Source organism: Salvia hispanica, chromosome 2, assembly GCF_023119035.1.
Source record: "Salvia hispanica cultivar TCC Black 2014 chromosome 2, UniMelb_Shisp_WGS_1.0, whole genome shotgun sequence".
NCBI classification, from domain to species: Eukaryota; Viridiplantae; Streptophyta; class Magnoliopsida; order Lamiales; family Lamiaceae; genus Salvia; species Salvia hispanica.
The window spans coordinates 13,516,799-13,538,507 of NC_062966.1; the positions used below are offsets into that span (position 1 = coordinate 13,516,799).

General features: G+C 32.9%; 1 protein-coding gene across 1 annotated transcript; it reads right to left on the reverse strand.

The window, feature by feature from the left end:
• Positions 1-6,984: 6,984 nt before the first annotated feature.
• Positions 6,985-9,034, reverse strand: LOC125208402 (protein LIFEGUARD 2-like). Its single transcript, XM_048108011.1, has 4 exons — positions 8,640-9,034; positions 8,401-8,514; positions 7,515-7,672; positions 6,985-7,418 (listed from the first exon to the last, which is right to left on the reverse strand). Exons 1-4 carry the CDS (start codon positions 8,881-8,883, stop codon positions 7,212-7,214), a joined length of 723 nt encoding a protein of 240 aa, XP_047963968.1. The 5' UTR covers positions 8,884-9,034; the 3' UTR covers positions 6,985-7,211.
• Between the last annotated feature and the right edge of the window lie 12,675 nt (positions 9,035-21,709).

Sequence of the window (21,709 nt, forward strand, 5' to 3'; positions counted from 1 at the left end):
ACCATAATGAACCTTTAGCGCATAATAATTTATTCCATTGATGAACTAAACTGTATTGATGATGTAACATGAATGCGATTTTGTTACATAATGCGTCAATGATAGGATATAATGTAACTTCTGACATACAACAATGTACAGAAACATGTTAACAATGTTTATGCGAAAATTTGAAACAAAACAGCAGTTCCCAGAAACTATAAAGAACGAAAAACCCTAGATCAATCAAACCAACTTATAAATCAAATTTGATACCACACAATGTACCAAAACAATCAAACAGCAGTTCCACAAACTTGAATCCACGAGAAATTGAAGCAAACTTGAATTTTGGGCCTTACCCAGAAACTAAAAAGAACGAAAAATCCTAGATCAATCAAACCAACTTATAAATCAAATTTGATACCACACAATGTACGAAAACATTCAAACAACAGTTCCGCAAACTTGAATCCACGGGAATTGAAGCAAACTTGAATTTTCGGGCTTACCTTTTACCCCACAGTCGAAATCAAAAGTAAATTGAACTGGACCCGCCGCCCAAAATTAATTTCGTGGGTATGAACCGGGATTCCGTCGTCGTGGTAGTCGCCGTTTCACCCTGATGAATTCCGATCATGGAGATGAGGGAAGGTACAAGCAGTTTCGCTAGAGTTGGCGGCTAGGGTTCTGCGGGATTTCGAAATGCCAGGAACGGAAGAGAGAGAGAAGTAATGGGAGGAGAGAGTGGGATGGGAATGAAATGATGAGGAGTTGAATTCCCATAAATGACGGTCCTGCTAATTAGAAACCGAATTGTTAAACAATTTTGTGCCAAAATTGCCCTGCGATGTACGAAATTAGTGTCATAATGTACCGCCTAGGATTTAATCTAAAACCATTAGATTAGTGGATCCTAGGGTGTATATTAGTCCTATGTTTTATACTAAGGTGGGAAAAGGAGGGTAATGCATCCCTATATATATATATATATATATATATATATATATATAGAGTTGTGATCAATGTCGAACCAATTTTAAAGACCGAACTAGAGACCAAATCTAGGCCATTAGATCTAGTTTTTTTGATGAGATGTGTTGCTGTGAAAAATTTTTCTGCTTCATTACTAGCCCATTTTACTTCATTGTATAGGTTTATTACTTCATTTTGTACCTAATACCTTGAAACTACAACATGTTTTTACTTGCTTCCAGTAGGTTTTGAAATGATTCAACATATGTTTCATTCAAATTCATTGACGTGGGTTTTTGCTTGATTAACATTTAAAAATGCAATTTATTCAAGTGAGTTTATTACTTCATTCAGAAACGTTATTACTTCATTGGATAAGATTTTTACTTCATTCCAGTAGGACTTCAAATGCTTCTACGCATACTTCATTCCAATAATTTATTACATTATTCCATGTGTTTATTAAACCAATATTAGCGCCATGGCGGTGGTGATAGATATTGTAGAGAGAAAGAACGGCACGCGACGGCGAAACCACATTTACGTACTGGAATGAAGTAAAAACCTACTAGAATGAAGTAAAAACCTATTAGAATGAAGTAATATATTCTGGAACGAAATTAAATCTTCGTAACATGTTAGTATGACTTATTTACCTTCGGATGAATTAAAATAGGCTCGTGATGAAGGCGAAAATAATTTATAAATTTATGTATCTTATCCATAAAAAACTAGATATAAAAGCCCTAATTTGGTATGGTTCGGTGGTTCGGTCTTTAAGAGTGGGTTTGTGGATAATGGGACTATATATATATATATATATATATAGAATCATGATCAATTGAGATTATTTAGGCTAATTGAGAAATGAGATGCAATATCAGCCACTCATTTTTATTAAATGAGTGGTCCAGATTTTGCCACACAAAAAATATTTTTAGATAAATAATTATGAAAGGTTAGAATGGTAATTTTATATTTTAAATTGATCACTTCTGCAGTCCTTCCCGAATCTCCCCTGACCACTTCTCCACACTTTCCTCTTCTCTATAGCCTTCGCCGCGAACAGCCCTTCCTCTCCGGCCAGCTCCCGCCGCCCGATACTCGGCAGCGCGAAGGACAGGCAGTTCAACCCCTCCTCTCCGGCCAGCTTCCAGCGCCTTCAGCACGCTCCCGATCTCCGCAAAGAGCTCCGGCCGATCGTCGCAGCAGATCGACGCCTGATCTGTTCCGATCCGTCTTCAATCTGATCGACGATCACCTCGTTGATCTCGCTCGGCACGCCGCTGCTATTTTGCTCGCCTCCTTCGCCCTCTGTCGCTGCTCCTTCACGACTATCCACCGCGTGCCCCAATAGCGCTGCCTTGTCCATCTACATTGATCGGAATCGATCAATTCAGTGAGAATTTGATTCGATTTTGATTTGATTTTGATTTCTGATTTCTGATTTAGTTGTTAATCGTGGCTGCTTGTAATTGGAATTTCGATTTCGATTTTTGACTTCCGATTTTGCCCGTTTTCAATCGATGCGGATTGCGAGTTATTGATCTGTGTATTTAGATGCGTTTCTGGTTTTACGCGCTTGTGTTTGTGGGAATTTGTCTTTTGTATAATCAATCTGTTGTGATATATAACATGTCAGTGCTGCTAAATTGAATTGAAGAAGATTTGGTTGACATTTTAAGTATTGAAGGAGATTTGGTTGACATTTTAAGTGTTATAAGTGTTGCTGGAATTTTTGAGTTGTATAGATAAGGTGTTTGTGATATTGCCTAAAATATTATTGTTGACATAAATTATATAAGTTGTTGACATGAAAATGTTTATTTTTTGACATGAATTATATAACTCGTTGACATAATAACTTTTGTTATTGACATGAATTATATAAGTCGTTGGCATAAATTTTATGAAAAATGTTGTTGACATAAATTATATGTAAAACATTGTTGTTGACATGAATTATATGTAAAACGTTGTTATTGACATAAATAATATACGTCGTTGACATGAAAATATTTGTTGTTGACATTAATTATTTGTAAAATGTTATTGTTGACATAAATAAAGTTTGTTGTTGACATCGTAGTTGACATAAATAAAGTTTGTTGTTGACATCGTAGTTGACATAAATAAAGTTTGTTGTTGACATTTTGATATTCTGACTATTGATGTGTGAATTATAAGTGTTATTTTTTAGTTGTTGACATTTTAATACGAGTTGTTGACATTTTATATTCTCGGTATTGATATGTGAATTATAAGTGTTATTTTGTAGTTGTTGACATTTTAATATGAGTTGTTGACATTCGATATTCTCGGTATTGATGATATGTAAATTATAAGTGTTATTTTTTAGTTGTTGACATTCGATATTCTCGGTATTGGTGTGTGAAATATATGGATGTAGTTTTTTATTCGATTGTGTTGCTGGAATTTTTGAGTTGTGTAGATAAGGTGTTTGTGATATTGCCTAAAATATTATTGTTGACATAAATTATATAAGTTGTTGACATGAAAATGTTTATTTTTTACATGAATTATATAGCTCGTTGACATAATAACTATTGTTATTGACATGAATTATATAAGTCGTTGGCATAAATTTTATGAAAATTGTTGTTGACATAAATTATATGTAAAACATTGTTGTTGACATGAATTATATGTAAAACGTTATTGTTGACATAAATAATATACGTCGTTGACATGAAAATATTTGTCGTTGACATTAATTATTTGTGAAATATTATTGTTGACATAATAGTTGACATAAATAAAGTTTGTTGTTGACATCGTAGTTGACATAAATAAAGTTTGTTGTTGACATCGTAGTTGACATAAATAACGTTTGTTATTGACATTTGTCGTTGACATTAATTATAAGTGTTATTTTTTAGTTGTTGACATTTTAATATGAGTTGTTGACATTCGATAATCTCGGTATTGATATGTGAATTGTAAGTGTTATTTTTTAGTTGTTGACATTCGATAATCTCGGTATTGATATGTGAATTGTAAGTGTTATTTTTTAGTTGTTGACATTTTAATACGAGTTGTTGACATTCGATAATATCGGTATTGATATGTGAATTATAAGTGTTATTTTTTAGTTGTTGACATTTTAATATGAGTTGTTGACATTCGATATTCTCGGTATTGATATGTGAATTGTAAGTGTTATTTTTTAGTTGTTGACATTTTAATATGAGTTGTTGACATTCGATAATCTCGGTATTGATATGTGAATTGTAAGTGTTATTTTTTAGTTGTTGACATTTTAATATGAGTTGTTGACATTCGATAATCTCGGTATTGATATGTGAATTATAAGTGTTATTTTTTAGTTGTTGACATTTTAATATTAGTTGTTGACATTCGATATTCTCGGTATTGATGATATGTAAATTATAAGTGTTATTTGTTCGTTGTTGACATTTTAATACGAGTTGTTGACATTCGATATTCTCTATATTGATATGTGAATTATAAGTGTTATTTTATTGAATGTTGATTGTTGAAGATTTGAAGATTTGAATGTTGAAGATTTGAATGTTGAAGATTCGAAGATTTGAAGATTTGAATGTTGAAGATTTGAAGATTTGAATGTTGAAGATTTGAAGATTTGAAGATTTGAATGTTGAAGAGATTTGAAGATTCGAAGATTTGAACATTTGAATGTTGAAGATTTGAAGATTTGAAGATATGAATGTTGAAGATTTGAAGATTTGAATGTTGAGATTTGAAGATATGAATGTTGAAGATTTGAAGATTTGAAGATTTGAAGATTTGAAGATTTGAATGTTGAAGATTTGAAGATTTGAATGTTGAAGCTAGAGTTTTAGAGAGGATTTTAGAAAATGATTTCAAACACAATTTAATGAAAAGACAATTATACCCCCTTATTGACATAATGTGGTATTTGTTGACATTTTATTAATCTTGTGGATTAGTGGTCCATATTGCATCTCATTTCTCAATTTAACTAAATAATCTCAACCCTAACAAGACCCTATATATATATATATATATATATATATATATATATATATATATATATATATATATATATATTCCGCACTTTTCCTCCAAATTGGATACCAAAAATAAAAAATCTAACATGAAATAGCTGTTATTGTATGCACGTAATTATTAAGTAGTGTACACGTGTAGATACATAACCTATACTTAGAAATTGGGTGACTAACCCATTCCCATGCATAAACACGTGTATATATATAAGACCATAAAAAGCTTATTTTAATGTGTTAACTTAATTTCATAATACTAAATATACTTCATGCACACCTTCACGTCTATTTATAAATGTACATACATAAATTACTACTCCCTATTTAATATTTGAAGACAAACACATATACACAATATATATAATTATATTTATTTGTAAATATTTTAATGTTTCTAAATTATAGATAAATTAACTATATTGATTATTTTTAATTTATCAAATATTAGTAGTTATAATGCCCATATAATCTCTCTTTAGTACTGACAATAATATATGCAATGGCGATAAATGATGCTAATATACAAAATAACTAATTATTTGAGTTAGGGATATTACATAGTTGGTGAAGAAGAAGCGGCGGATTCTGATGACGCCACCGACTAGGCGGCGGTGACGGTGTATTTTAGTGTTTCTTTTAGTTTTTTTTAAAAAATTCGTTGTATGATTTTACCCATTTCAATAATACAACGAAGATTTGACTTTAATTTTTTTTTATTAAATTATGCATATTTTTATATTTATTAATGTCTGATAATTTTTATTCTAATTAAATTAAAATACCTTAAAAAATAAAAAAAATTATTAATCGGTGGTTTGGGCATGTCCACTATTAGGATAGACAAGTTTTTTGGTGGCCAGATCAGTTTCATGGCCTAGGCCAAGTTTTGTGGCTTGGGCAGGGCCACGGGCTTAACTATTGCGGATACCCTAAGCCCCTCCTTAATTATGTGTGTGTCCGCCCATGCCGAGCATTAACCACTCTACCACTTGGCCAATACAAATATACAATCACATGGATGACTTCTTTTTTCCATAAGAGTAGATCATTTTCAATGGTACACTAAAACCTAAAATAGGATAGATATTTAGCTCCAATAGTACTAAAAAACTAATCCTATTTTTGATTTTTTAGGAAAAAAAAACCTATCTTTAGGTTTATACAAACCAAAACCTAAATTTTTTTTAAATTTTGTGAGTAAAAAGGACATAATATAAAGAATATTTTTAAATTTGAGTTTAGTGTAAATGGTTGGAATAAAATCATATTTAATGTATCATTTTTACTAAAATGAGTTTGAGTTTACTGTAAATGGTTGGAGACGCTCTAAACCCTGACATTTCCGTTATAAGACAGATTTATCGTGACAGACTGATAGATATGTTTATTTCAACAATTGGGCCTAAAAAAAGAATGTTTATAGATAAACAGTCTATTAAGGATTATGTTGGGCTTTAACCGTTAGCCAATAAAATTAGATTATTGTTATTTTGATAAAATAAGAAGAGAAACTCGAGTGGAATGCTACGACGAAGACAAATTTCCCTCACCATGTGCTTAGCCATTAATTCAAGTGCTTACGATATTAATTAGAGTATTAATGACATTACTTACAGTGTTTAAATATTGAATATAATATTAATTCCTTACTACCATGTTTGTCCTCCATTTGCATATAAACTAGAGAATAGAGTTCTTTAACAAGAAAAAAGGCATCACAAATCTCCAGATCTCTTTAATATTTTTGTTTCCCATCCAATATTAATGACAAGATATGATGCTAATGCGAATTTACTTCATTAAAGAAGGTCAAACACTACACCAATCTTTCGTATTTCTGAATTTAACACAAAAGAAACTTGACACGTGCAAATTCACTTAACCAAAACCTAGTCAGGTCTGCAAAATAGCTCAGATAAATTTGAACAAATTTTTTTTACCAGATAATCATATGAAATTGATTTATTTCGATTAATCAGCACCTCTAGTTAGAAAGACATTGAAGGGTAAATTGCATTTTTTCAGCAGAAAACTGTGAAGATATCAGCACAAAACTTGCATGGCATCACAGATTCGAACAAAAGCGGAACTGAATCAACATGCCAGCAGCTTCAGCTTTTATGATAAAATGATTCAACCGGGTTTCAATATTCTGTACCAAACTATACCAACGTACATGATAGACGTGTAAACAAGTAGTAAATGAAAAATAACATGTACCACCTTCTACGAATCTGCAGCTCTGAACACTGAGAGTAGAGATAGGAAGAGATTGATGACATCTAGGTAAAGCGCAATAGAAGCCCAGATATACTCATCATACCCATATCGTTTGATTAGATTGTCGGTGTCATAGACTATGTATCCACAGAATATTATAGCTCCAAGCCCACCATAGATCATTGTGCTTATTTTGCCCATTGGGAAAAATATCTGCAGCATAAAAGTGGCCAAAATTAGCATACCATTGTTTATCCATATGTTAATTATTTTGTAAACAAGATAAGGAACATAATGACATCCACAAACCTGAATTATTCCAAACAGCATAAGTATGATGATAGCTCCGAACAGGAAGGGTCCAAGGAAATTAAAATCGTAACCTCTTCTGGCCGCCCAGAATGTGTAGAGAGTTAGACTAACGACCACGACTGCAGTCAAGACAAAAGCTTCCAGGATAACTTTCCCTGCAAGCATTGGAATGCACCAAGTTTTCAGCGAACAAGTTTATATTTAAAGAGAATACGTGAAAGAGCTACATCAGCTACATGTTCCAAGAACACAAATTTATTACAATCAAGCATTACATTGTTTGTAAAACAAAGCATTCTGTTGAAAATTTCCTTTACTTGGTACCGTATATTCCATCATTTCCATGTTCTAATTCCTACTTCCTGTAAGATCCCTATCAGAATTCACAGCAAGAGAGATATTATCCTTTCACACTATCATTTGACGAAATCATCAGAGAATCAGCATTTGAAATCAGGTTCCATCCATCCTATTACTCTACTATGAAATGAGAAAAAACAATGACATATTCTCTTATATAACCATTTTCCGACATGATCATTACATAATGATCAACTCAAAAGTAACATCAATGTCAATAAAAGCATAATTTGTCTAATCCAGTAATTTAGCAGCTCTTGTTTACAGAGAACTATAAGAAATCCTAGGATTTTAAAGGTTTTCATCTAATCAAACACCAAAAGCATAATAAATTTATGTAGTTAAACTTAAAACAGTCACCCAAGCTTGTATCTGATATCAATCCCAACCTAAATCACATAAGCAAGAACCAATAATGCACAAAAACACCTCAAAAAGCTGAATTACAATAATGCACAAACACACCTCAAAAACTGAATCATAATGCAAAACCACAATTAAAGCAATAAAACAAATTTCTCACCATTGGTGTAAGAACAAGAGAGTCCGACTGCGAATGCGAGTGACACCGTGAACACGGCGAGCAGTATATAGTTCAATGGATGGCTCCGGTAATACGAATATAGCGGGCACAACACTACGAAAAAAAATCCCCAAAAAAAAGGAACCAAACGAAGTCAAAACCCCATCAATGAAACCACAAGAGATTACCAATTCCACTGAACATACTTGAATTGTTAAATAGAGAAGACGAAATCCTACCAATGAAAGGCGTGATCACAAGCAAAATGTAGAGAACCAGCCCGGTCGTAGTGGTGGCAAAGAAATTCGAAATCGGGTGGACAGTGACGACAACGGAGGCGACGGCAATGGTGAGAAGCAGCTGAATACTGACAATCGAATAGATTTTGCGAATGAACGACCAGCGGAGCTCCGGGCTCTCCAGCATCATCGGGTAGAGAGGCTGGCTGCCTGATTCCACGTCATACTTATCGTAGCCCCACATCTTCGCAACGAATTGGAGAAATTCTTGTTGATTCCAGAGATATATCGATGAAATGATCGGGATTGAATTTTAGGTTTTCGAAAGTGTATAAATTGGGGAGAAAGGAAATTTCGTGATGCGTCTGGAGACGACGACTTGCCGCTCGCACGTGCTGGTTTTTTGGAACTTATTAATATTAGTTGGACTTTTTAAATCAAAGCATTTCCTTTTCTTTCTCATTAAGAAAAAAACTCTCTCTTTCAAACACGGTTCTCTAATTTTTCATGATATTTTTATGGAGATTCTAAATATTTTCTTGTAAAGAGTGAATTAAAATATTTATCTTATTTGATTGGGATTAATTACATAATTCACTTGTAAAAGTTTAATAATCATTTTTTAAAAAAAAATTATTTAGTTCCTTTTTATAATCTATATATACTAGTATAGTTAGTAAATTTGACCAAATTACCTTTTTGAATTTTGATACAAATTTATACTACTAATTTTGTTTAGTAATCTTTTTTGTTTAGTTGTTGCGTGATTTCAACATTTAAATGGGAATTTAAAGTTTCCGGTTTTAATTTAGAGAAACAACTGGTCCAGTTTGGCCCAATGCTGTGATGGGCCCTGGGCCCATAAGGTGTGATAAAGGTTGGTTTAAAACACAATACATCATAGTTTAATTCAGTCAACACATGATTATTGAATTTTGATGTTGTTTTATGGCATGGTTGATATATCATACTACATGTTAGTTTTAATTACTTGGGAATTATGACTCAGATTACAAAGGAAATTTTAGGGTCATTATCTAACAACTCTTTAACATGTAATTCAATGAAGGATTAGATGGTATCGCAATACAGTAATTTATGGGTGAGTTTCATTTTGCGCATAAACTTGCAATATAATAACGTGCAACTATTTTTCACCTCTGTACAGCGTATTAAGTAGAATAAATTGAAATGGATATATTTTATTCAACTTTAATTGCATTCGATGTTAATAGATGATTAATCTTGAAACATTATTTGATAAGCAGGGAAGGTTTGATTATATTATGCATCTTTATTTCCATTACAACAATTTAAAGGTATAAAAAAAACAATAATTTAAAGGTAAGAAATGAATATATAATAGTAGAACTTTTAATTTTCCTTTTGTTATGGGTGCACTGCAGTATATTTGTGATGTAATTCTTTTTAGGATCGTGATAGATTAGATTAAAAAAAGAATATTATAATGGATAAATATGTTTATCCAAATTTTAATTTCATTTTTGACAATTAATATGTAATGGCGAAGATGTTGTGTTAATTTGTGAAAAAATAAACGGTAATATTGCGTATAGATGATCGTTATAAACCTAGACCAACCATAGAGAAATTTGAATAAATGTTGGTTTTATTTTGGATTGCGAACTGTTGTTTTTACTAGCAAATTTGATTTCTTTTTTTCTTTTTGGTTTGACCACAGGTGTACCGAACCCACCTTCGGCGGAATCCGACTAATTCAATGCTCGATCGGATTTGCGGATTAAGGCTGAAAGTCTCTCAGCGGCTGGTGGGGTTTGAACCCGTGACCTCAAGGTCACCACAGCACTGCCAACTGTGCTACAACCCGTTGGTAGCAAATTTGATTTCTTAATTACCATATTTTAGTGTGCAGATTTGGGTTTTGATATATTATGACTCACTATTCTAGCAGGTGGAAGCCAAATTAGAGCCGGCATCTAGTATTCTAAGTTTTAGGTAAATTCCATAACAAAAGCCCATAAACCTTATAGCCCATTTACATGAATGGGCCGCCCTATCAGTTTGCTCCGATTTGACTTAAAATCCGCGTTTGAGATCTGCATCATTCCTGTCATTTTCAAAATTTTAGATCATCTTTTAACTTTTTCATTCTCTTTCTAAATCTAGGGTTTTCTCTCGATCTTTATTACTCCCTTCGTTTGTCAAAAATAACGACTCTTTCCATTTTAATCCGTTTTTAAAAATAACAACTTTCAAACTTTCTATTTTAAGAATTCTTTACACTCTTATATATTAATTTATTTACCACTTATACCACTACAATTAACAACTTAAAGTGGATCCCATGATCCACTAACATTAATTTCATTACTTTTTTCTTTCCCTCCCTCTTACTTTACCAATTTTTGTACTCCTCTCTCTTACTTTACCAAATTGTGCATTAGCCTCCTTCGATCATTTTCTTCATATATCTTCTTCTTGCTGGTATTATGTGTATATGCAAGTAGGGATGTCAATCAGGTCAGCTCATCGAGTTTCAAGCCAACCCTACTTAGGTTTTGAATTACTAATTCGGTAGGGGTTAGTCGAATTGTAATTTTATCGAGTTAGTAATTTTCAACACCAGCCCTAAACATTCGGGTTTCGGACTAGCCCCTCCCCTTATGAAGCCTTTTGAGGGGGTGAGTGGAACATTTCTAATATGGTAACTGAGCTACCCAAGTCGATGATAGATTTTATCTACTTATTTCTTATGTTACCTACCCACGTGATGAAAGTCCGATATGTCATTCTGGCTCATACGTATTGGAGCTTGTTAAATATCTTAAATATTGTCCTACATTGACCTGGTAATGATCATATCTTTCTCCTTATAAGTTATTTTAAGAATGTGAGTGGAGTGAGTGGCCTATTTCTAGGGCATGATTGGTAGCCCATAAAAGCCCACAAAAACACGTAAAAGCCCAAAAAATGGGTCATTATCTCATCTTCTCCACCGTTTGGTAGAGGTCGAATTTTTCAGGAGACCCGGCATACAATCCCCGGATCTCGCTGAGTTTGATTTGACAATAGAATTTGCGATTCTTGCAATTCACTATCAGAGAAAATTTGTGGGATTAATTTTTCTCCGCTTCTCTGACTTCGTGTTTTGGAGTTTTATGTCCAAATTGCCCTCCTAATTTTCGATCTCTACAAACATAGAGGCAGCACCAGACACTCCTTGGCGGTGGTAAATCGAGATTTCCAACAACCACGACGTTGCTTATTTGAACAACTCAAGTTTAAATTTTGGTGCTTACACAGTGCTATAATAGGCTGACGATGAATGCAGGAATGCAAGGACGACAGGGGGTAAGGGTGACATTTAATTCAAAAAAGTGAGGACATATTTGTCATCATAGTCTTTAATATCATTTTCTAGTATAATGACTAATACCTACCAAATGATAAACTAAGGCACCAAATATTTCTACCAAACATCATTATAAGTATGATTAGCTATTTAAAATACTTGAAAAAGCCGTTATATCTTTAAACTTATTAAAACCTCATCAATTCTACCAATTACGCCCCAAGAGAATATGAAATAGTAGTTCATACATTATTAAACCAATAAAATATGCCATTTTTATCATGATTAGCATTCGCTTACAAGAAAGACATGTGACTATTTGATTAATCAATATAAATAGTGGTTCAATTCCCACCTCAATTGCATTCCTCTTCTCCATCCCTCTTGATCCTTTAATAAGTCAATACTCGAATCACATTTTTAACTTTTTAGTAGTACTAGTATCACCCACTTACGATATACTTACGATATACGATCCATTTTTTTATTTTAACTTATTTTATAGTGTAAAATAATTTTATAAATTAATGAAAATATCATTATATAAAATCTGAAATCATAAATATATAAAATTAAAAAACAATTGTTAAAAAATATATAATCAAACAGAAAAAAAATTACACATATGCCGAATGAAAAATAATATTATTATTTCAAGTTCTAAAATCACAAATTTATACAATAGCAATTTATTGTACCAATAAAAACTCATATAACCAAATAAGTTTATAAACTAAAAATTGCACACAAATCACATATCATTTAAATCACTTTTTGATCTATACTACAAAAGATCAATCACAAACACATGTCAATAAAAATAATATACAAATATATATTAGAAGATAGCCAAATCGATCAAAATCATCAACAAAAATATAGCAAAATAGCATGGAATATACAACCGATATCAATATGCATGCATTAGCCGGAAAAAAAAAATTGGTTGCATACCTAATAGTATATCCCGCATCGCCTACTTCACGTGTAGCTGCTACCACCCATACCACGTCCAGGAAAGACAAATGAATAAGAACTGCCACCAACCTAATATTCATATAGAGCACTACATGAAAAAATTATACATTACACCATAAAAACCTGCAAGGAGAACATCATAAACAACAAATACGGAAGATGTACCTGCACCAAAAATTCAAAGGCAAGTTATAAATGTAACAATAATACTGTGCAAGACTCAAGCGGGGGAATATTTACAAAATTGCTATTTTAAATTAGATATTAAAGTGTAGGGTCTTGTTAGGTTGAGATTTATCAACCTAATTGAGAATTGAGATGCAATCTCAGCCACTCATCCAGAATATTTGTGAAATGTCAACAACATGTAGTTTATGTCAACAGAGGAGCATAATTGTAATTTTATTTATTTTTTTATTATTTTTTTATTAATTTTTTTTTTATTTTTTTTTAAAATTTTTTTTAATTTTTTTAAAATTTTTATTATTTTTTTTAATTTTGTTTTTCAACTACATATACAATTCATGTCAACTACACATCAAATGTCAACAACTTTATTCAATAAATACTATTTGACATGAATTGTACATGTAGTTGACATTATATTGTGTAGTTAACATGAATTGTATATGTAGTTGACATGGATTGTACACATAGTTGACATTATATGTGTGTAGTTGACATGAATTGTATATGTAGTTGAAAAAAAAAATTAAAAAATTTAAAAAAATTTAAAAAAAAATTAAAAATAATTTAAATTTTTTTTAAAAAAAATTAATAAAAAATTAAAATTAAAAATTAAAAAAAATATTTATTAAATAAAATTTACTATGATATTACCATTCTGCCCTTTCATAATTAATTAATCTTAAGATATTTTCTATGTGAAAAAATCTGGACCACTCATTTATATTAAATGAGTGGTTGATATTGCATCTTATTTCTCAATTAGCATAAAAAATCTCAATTGATCACAATCCTTTAAAGCGTATATAAAACTGATTTTTGTTAATTGAATTGTAAATATTAATCGGCTGTTTCTTTAGACTTTGCCATTCCCATGCATTTAATCATTTGACACCTCACATTGAATGTCATACATAGTGCAAAATATGGAGAATCAAAATTGAAATGGACTGAATTATTACAAATATTAATCACACTTTACAACCCTTCCATTCTAAAATAAAAAATACTAACAATCACACAACATTAATCAGCACAACAAAAGTGCGGAGCGAGAAAGATATCAGAGGCCATAACTGCAAAATGGGTTAGATGCTGTAAGATCTTCGTTCCTTCTTTCATACACTTGTTTTCTAAGTTTTTTAATTGATAAATATAAATAAATTACTATAGATAATAACCACCCATTAACTTTCTAGTAACTTTAAATAACTCCCCACTAACTTTAATAATTACCCACTAATTTAACTACCAAGTAACCATATAATTTTCTTTAAATAATAATATCTATTTTAAAATAATATTTCCCTAAATACCCCCAAAACTCTCTTTTTATATACTCCCTCCATCCCAAGATAAGTGACCTACTTCTTTTGGGCACAGGATTTAAGAAATTGTATTTAAATAAGTTAAAGTGGAGAGAGTAAAGTATGAGAGAGGGAAAAGTAGAGGAGAGAAGAGAGAATAAAGTAGGTGGAGAATAAAGTAAGAGAGATGACTTTTTGCTAAGAGCATCCGCAATGGTTAATAGGCCAAATGCATAGGCCAGCCGCAATATAAACAATTCAAAATATACTACATTTACGGAATTAAAATTACGATTAAAATACGGAATTAAATTTAGACACGTGTACGGGAAAATTCATTAATTGCATTTTAAAAAGTTACATAGATAAAAAAAAAAAAAAAGTACATGCATAATAAAGAAAAAAAAACTATCGTCGTGCAGTCCTCCGTGCCCACAACTCTTCAATTATATCCTTTTGGAGTTGAATATGAGCATCCACTTGGCGCATGCCGGCAAATTCCTTGAGTCGGCCGGCTTCATCGAGAGGTACCCCACGTCGTACACTAGGGGTGGCCGTTCCGTGGCTTGGACCGGCTTCATCGTCACCGACCCAACTAGTCAGTTGTACGCCTTCGTCTTCGACGATCATGTTGTGCAGGATAATGCAGGCGTACATTATCTCGGAAACGCATCCGACATCCCACAAACGCGTTGGGCCCTTGATTGCCGCCCATCGAGACTGGAGCACACCAAATGCGCGCTCCACGTCCTTGCGCGCCGACTCTTGTCGTTGCGCAAAGTAAGCCTTCTTTTCATCACTTGTTTGTCGAATCGTCTTCACAAAGACCGGCCACCGAGGGTATATCCCATCCGCCAAGTAGTAGCCCATATCATGCCGGTTGCCGTTGGCCACGAATGAGACGGCTGGACCGACGCCCCGGCACTTCTCGTTGAAGAGGGGAGACGAGTTCAGGACGTTGAGGTCGTTGTTCGACCCGGCTATCCCAAAATACGCATGCCAGATCCACAACCGGTAATCAGCTACGGCCTCGAGGATTATCGTGGGGTTCTTTGACTTGTAGCCGGTCGTGTAGGCCCCCTTCCAGGCAGTCGGACAGCTCTTCCACTCCCAATGCATACGGTCCTATGCCGCCTAACATCCCGGGGAACCCACGCTTCTCCCCGTGCATCTCGCATCACCCACAATCTTCGGGAGTAGGCTTCAAGGTACCGCTCACCGAAAATGCCGATCACGCCCCACGTAACTCCTTCGTAGACATTTCAGTGGCCGACGACTCACCGATGTGGAGGTACTCATCCCACATGTCCGCGCGCCTCCAGAGGCCAACCGCCCGATTGCCGCCGTGCACTTTTGGATAGGGGTGTGGCCGGGTCCCGCCAGCCGCATCGTGCCCGAAGCGGAAACACATATATCGACGCTCCAATGCCCTAACGATGCGCATAAACAACTCCCCGCGCATTCTGAAACGCCGCCGGAACATGTTGGCGGGAAACCGCGGGTACTCTGCAAAGTAGTCCTCGTACAGCCGCTGATGTTCAGCTACGTGATCCCGATCAATCACCGCTCGGTGGTGGACAACTGGTGGAGGAGGGCGAGGTATCGCCTGCTGTTCCACCATACGCATGTACCGCTCCATCCCGCGGTTCATGTAGGCCTCCATAGCCTCGTTCATCCTCCGTTCGTACTCCTCAGGATCCCCACCACTACCGCTACCGCTACCACCCGCGTGATCCATCGCTCGATGATGCTCTTGAACAGAAAGTTAGAGAGAGAGAAAACTCGTTAAAACAAGTGGTGCAAATGAAAATGAAACGAAAATCGCGTTTATATATGATTTAAAAAAAAAAAAAAAAATCGGAAAACACCGCTGGCCGATCGCTAGCCAATCGGGCCTCTGCAATGGCGGCTAGCCGATCGGCCAGCGGATCGGCTAGCGACGAGTGATCGGCCAGCCCACGCCGATGCGCTCGCCGATTTCGCGCTGGCCGATTGCAATGGTTCGGCTAGCCGATCGGCTAGCGCGACGAATCGGCTAGCCGGTCGCTAGCCGACCATTGCGGATGCTCTAAAAATGGAAATATGTCACTTATAGTGGGATACCCCAAAAAGGAATACAAGTCACTTATCTTGGGACAGAGGGAAGGGAGTATTGTATATATGTATAGATTTCTGGAAACAACAGTTACCATCATATATTTTTTTGATTGACGTTTAATTTCCGACATCTATTCCAATTAAAACGTGTTTACGTGTTCTTTAATTAATTCCATTGGGCATTCCAATTAATACGTGTTCTTCAATTAATTTCATGGCACCCACAGGTTGTGGGGCATCCACGATTTCTTTCCGTGGTTTGCTACGAACCATGTATGTTTTCATTTTATTAGGAGTAGTAGTACTTTTTAGAGAAATTCACAATTAATTATTCATGTCAAATGTTTCATAACCTATTGTCAGCCATTCGATACGATGTGATTATTTCGTCCCACCAGATAACGCCATGGTCTATGTTTGAATTTTATTTTGGCAAAATTGTCTTATCAATAAAATGTGTGATAGTTACGTGAATCTATTTCATCTATAGCAATAAATGTACAATTATGTGGATTTAATTTAATCGTACGACATTGTGGTCGGTTACATGTATATTCACATCATTTTATAAAAAAAATAATACATAAAAACTTTAAAAAAAATAAAATTGTTTAATATAAGAATCAGTAAAAAAACCAACAAATACTATAGCTCCTACATAAAAAGAAAACTACTAACACAAACAACAGAGACTGCAGTGGCGGACGCAGAAATAAATCGTGGTAGGGGCTGAAATATATATACTCCTTCGTCCGTGAATAATCGTCTCTTATTTCCATTTCTCATATGTGTCGCGTATTGGTCTCATTTACTCTTTTGTTTCGATAAGTAGACTCCACATTTCACTAACTCGTCTCATTCATGATTTATTATAGTAATATATGAAAATGTAACTCATAATGCACTAACTTTTATTCTTTTTTTAATATAATTTTTAAGCACAGATTAAATCAAAGCAAGACGATTAATCACAGACAAAGAATATACTACTCCTATTAAACAAAATATTCCAACTGAATAACTCAAAATGTTGCCCTAAGTAGTTGTAAAAGAAGATAAATATTATTTGAGACAACTTCAGATTATTCAATGTGAGCACCTTAAACTAGTTATAGGATGAAAACTCTAAGCGAACATATTTGAAACAAATAAATATTTGTATAATAGAATTGTAAAGAAATGAAAGGAAAGAAAAAGAAAAAAAATAAAAAATAAAAAAAGCAGTAAAAACCTTTATCCACTTAGTATTTAATTATTTATACCACTACTGTATATTGAAATCAACTGTCAACGCTACTTTCAAGGCCTTATTATTTCAAATAAATTTATAATTAAGTATTTTAGAGGTCATCCTCTTCTCCAAAACAGTCGTAACAGCCATCTTCTGCAAATTTGATTTCTCATATTTGACTCAGCGACTTCAGCCCCTACTCAACATTAATCTCACACGATTTAGTCTTCGATAACCTTAATTTAGGAAGGGCTTAAGACTATCTTTTTAAAAATTTAAAAGATTTTAGCAATAGGATAAAAGGAAAAAAAAATTGGGGAAGGGCTTAAGCCCCTCCCTGGGCCTTACTGGGTCCGCCAGTGGAGACACTCTAAGAAGCACCCTCAACACAACTTAGTACCAAGTAAAACATCTAACCAAATACTAAAAACGACAACAATAATATGAGACAAGGTTGAAAGCGAAGTACTTGGGATTTCAAGATGCTTTCCTAGATGTGAATGTTCTAACTTTTAAACGAATAGACAAAGGAGAATTTGAACTCAATTTCAGACTTTCAGTTCAATATAGTATTAAATACTTTAAATTGTTAGGAAGAAATAAATCATGGGAAAATGTATTATTGTAAATAAGAGTGTGATTTTTACCTAAGAAAGAATGAAAGAATGATAATGAATAAAGTATATCTTTCAACTGCAATGGTGGTTGTAATAAGGCATAAAAATAAATGAAAATGATAGGGTGATAGAGAATTTCGATAGGCCTAACTATATATATGGAATTATGGAGATGTGGGAGTAATGAATACAGTGCATGAAAAGGAAAGGCAAAATCCAAAAACATGGGCCAACCAATCAAACTCATTTCCACAATTTATCAATTACTATCATATTTTAACATTCTTAATTTCCGTGAAAGATTCACGTCATTTTTACGAGGCCATTTTTGGCCATGTTGTGTGCATTTGAGTAACTTTCATACTAGTTCTTAGTTCTTCTACTTTTCCAATTGACTGATCAGCATGCATTCATAGTTCTTAATTCTATTTTAATTCTAAGTAATAAATGTTACTACTATAATTCATAGTGAAATCAAGAATTAATAAATTCTAACCATAGGCTATAGCTAATAATTGATTATAAGTCGCAGATTAAATTTTATGATTTCTTTTATAATCAAGTACTTTTATGTATACACTATTTGGAACTAATTAAGTCATCATTTTCTTCTCATTGTGTTCTTCCTCATCTTAATTTATAAGAAATATTATAGGCACTCGTTCACCTGTCAAAAATCAAACTAATAGAAGTCAGGAAATTTTTAATTAGTTAATTGAGGCGACAAATGGGCTTAATCATAAATGAGATATATGTCGTAATAGAATATTGCCGAAGGTAGTTGAAACAATCCATCCTAAGTGTGTCCCCACGTTAATAAATTAATAGATAGTACTACATGAATTAGTTCATCGATCTGTATTCATGTCTTAAATTCGTTTTTCTTTTTTATTTTTTTTTAAAAAGAGCCAATGATAATTTCTCAATGATTTCTTAATGATTAATTTGAACCTTTACGTATAGAGTAAAGGAAAACGTCTTATCAACTTAATTATGACTCATAGTCTATTTATACATTAACGTTGTTAGGAAGTTGAACTACGATTTTATATGACATGTAGATAAAGTTTTTGAAAGGTAAAATATCGTTCTGATATTTACGTGTATTTTTCACAAAAAGTCTAAATCCGTAATCTTAAACCTTTTATCAGACTAATAATTTTGTGTAATTTTTATTTATGAGAAAATAAAAAGTTAATTAAGAGTGACTATCCATTTTTAGTATGAGAATAAACTTGGTGAACAAATAGAAATGGACGGATAAAACTTTTTTTTTTAGATGAAAAAAGTAGTATTCCCTCCGTCCCATTAAAGATGACTCACTTTCCTTTATGGTTTGTCCCAATCAAGATGACTTATTACTTAAAATGGAAACCCCTTTATCTCTACTTTATCCCTTATCTCTTACTTTACTCTCTCCATTTAACACACAAAATAAAGTTGCATAAAATCCCGTACCGCCCAACAGAGGCGGACCTACAAAGGGGATGGAGAACCCTTGGAACCCCCACCGATTTTAGATTTACGTATAATATATGTATTCATTCAACAGTTAACATGCATTCCATAGCTTACTTGGTGGAGCAGATGGCCTAATATCTATGAGGTTAGAGTATAGAATCCTAGTAGCTGCTTAATATATATGTGTGTTTTTTTGGATTTTTCTCAGAGCAGAGAGCTAAATAGAATTAACATGTATGTGTTGGTTTTTTTGGATTTTTCTCAAATCTTAGAGCTAAATAGAATTAATCGTTTACCCATAGATTAATTCATTTGTCTAGTACTTAATTCATTTATGTTTTTTCACACAAGTAATTTTATATAACTAATTTTGTTTTTTTTTTTTAATTTATGTAAATATCGTTATTGTAACATTACAAGAAAAAAATTATTTAGTTACATTGTAACTATAGTATATCATATTAGTAAATTTAATTTTAATGTTATGCTTTTTATTTAAAAATATATTCTTCAATTATTTCGACGTTGGCAATGTCACCATATGTATTTTAATTTATGTTACTAATTTTAAATTATTTATTTCACATTATGTGAACTATTCAAGTCGTGATTGTTTCTGGTGTTATTAATACTAAAAATACACAACAATTGTCAACCTTAGTTTGGGCCCCCAGTATTAAAATCATGCATCCGCCACTGCCGTCCAAGAAAGGGGTCATCTTCCTTGGGACGGAGGGAGTAGTAATTTGGACCCTCCAGTGTTAAAATCACGTGTACTCCATGTAGATAAAGTTTTTGAAAGGTAAAATATTGCTATGATATTTGCGTATACTTTACAAAAAGTCTAAATCCGTAATCGTCGTAAACTTTTTTTAAGAAAATAAATTTATGTACTTGTCGTGCGATGATTAGTAAAGTTATACTATATGATTTCAGCTTGATATATAAAAGTTCGTTCAAGCTCGTCTACTAAACGAATCAACCTTGATTTGATTTGATTTTATCATGCCCACGCCCTGTTTATGTCGTTTTAACTTTTGGTTGAACTCAAAAATCCAAGTTCGAAACATCATGGTTGTATTTAAATTTATAATTTATTGATCCACCATCGTCATCACTAATTCAATGTCGTCTTTTAGAGGGGGCATAAAAATATAAATTGGAGAAGTAAAAGATAAAGGCAATAATTTGCAGAGAATGTGCGATCTAACATTATCGTGAAAACATATAAATGTTCATAATATTTAGAAAGTTTCAAATATTAAGATTATATTTTCCAAATACGCAGAAAACTCGGCTCACCGAATGTAATCATGTTTAATTTTCCTATTTTAATCCGTCTAAAATATTAATCGCTTTTCGTTTAGTACTAAATATTTATATCTAATGAAGTGAGATTTATATTATCCTGATAATACTTCTTCATATTTTTAATTTATAGTATTATTTCTATTTTACTAATTTTATATTAAAACATGTCATTTATTAAATAATACTCCAAATAAATATACTTTGCGAGATGCGGTCAGGATGACTGCCAGAAAACAAGCGATAAGAAACTCTTTCATTTTTAAATTTCATCTTTCTTTTCCATCGTTATCAATAAAAATGAATTTCACATTTTCTTCTTTTCTATTGTATACTGTTCATGAAAGATAATAATTACACAATTTAATATGGACGTGATAATATTATTATCCTCTTACAAAAGATAAGGACTAAGAAAATATATACAGAATTTCTTTTTTAAAAATAAAGACGAATGAGAATTTTCTTCTCTCCCGTTTATGCTTAAACCAAAATGAACGCATTCATAGCAATCTTTTCATACAGCAAAGTGAATGAATTTGTGTTACGGC

Bases quoted from the DNA above. Each gene is read 5' to 3' on its own strand.
- LOC125208402 (XM_048108011.1), bottom strand. From the start codon at position 8,883: ATGTGGGGCTACGATAAGTATGACGTGGAATCAGGCAGCCAGCCTCTC. The intron at 7,673-8,400 runs GTGAGAAATTTG...CAATGCTTGCAG, and splicing joins CTCTTGTTCTTACACCAATG to GGAAAGTTATCCTGGAAGCT. The intron at 7,419-7,514 runs GTTTGTGGATGT...TTTATGCTGCAG, and splicing joins TGCTGTTTGGAATAATTCAG to ATATTTTTCCCAATGGGCAA.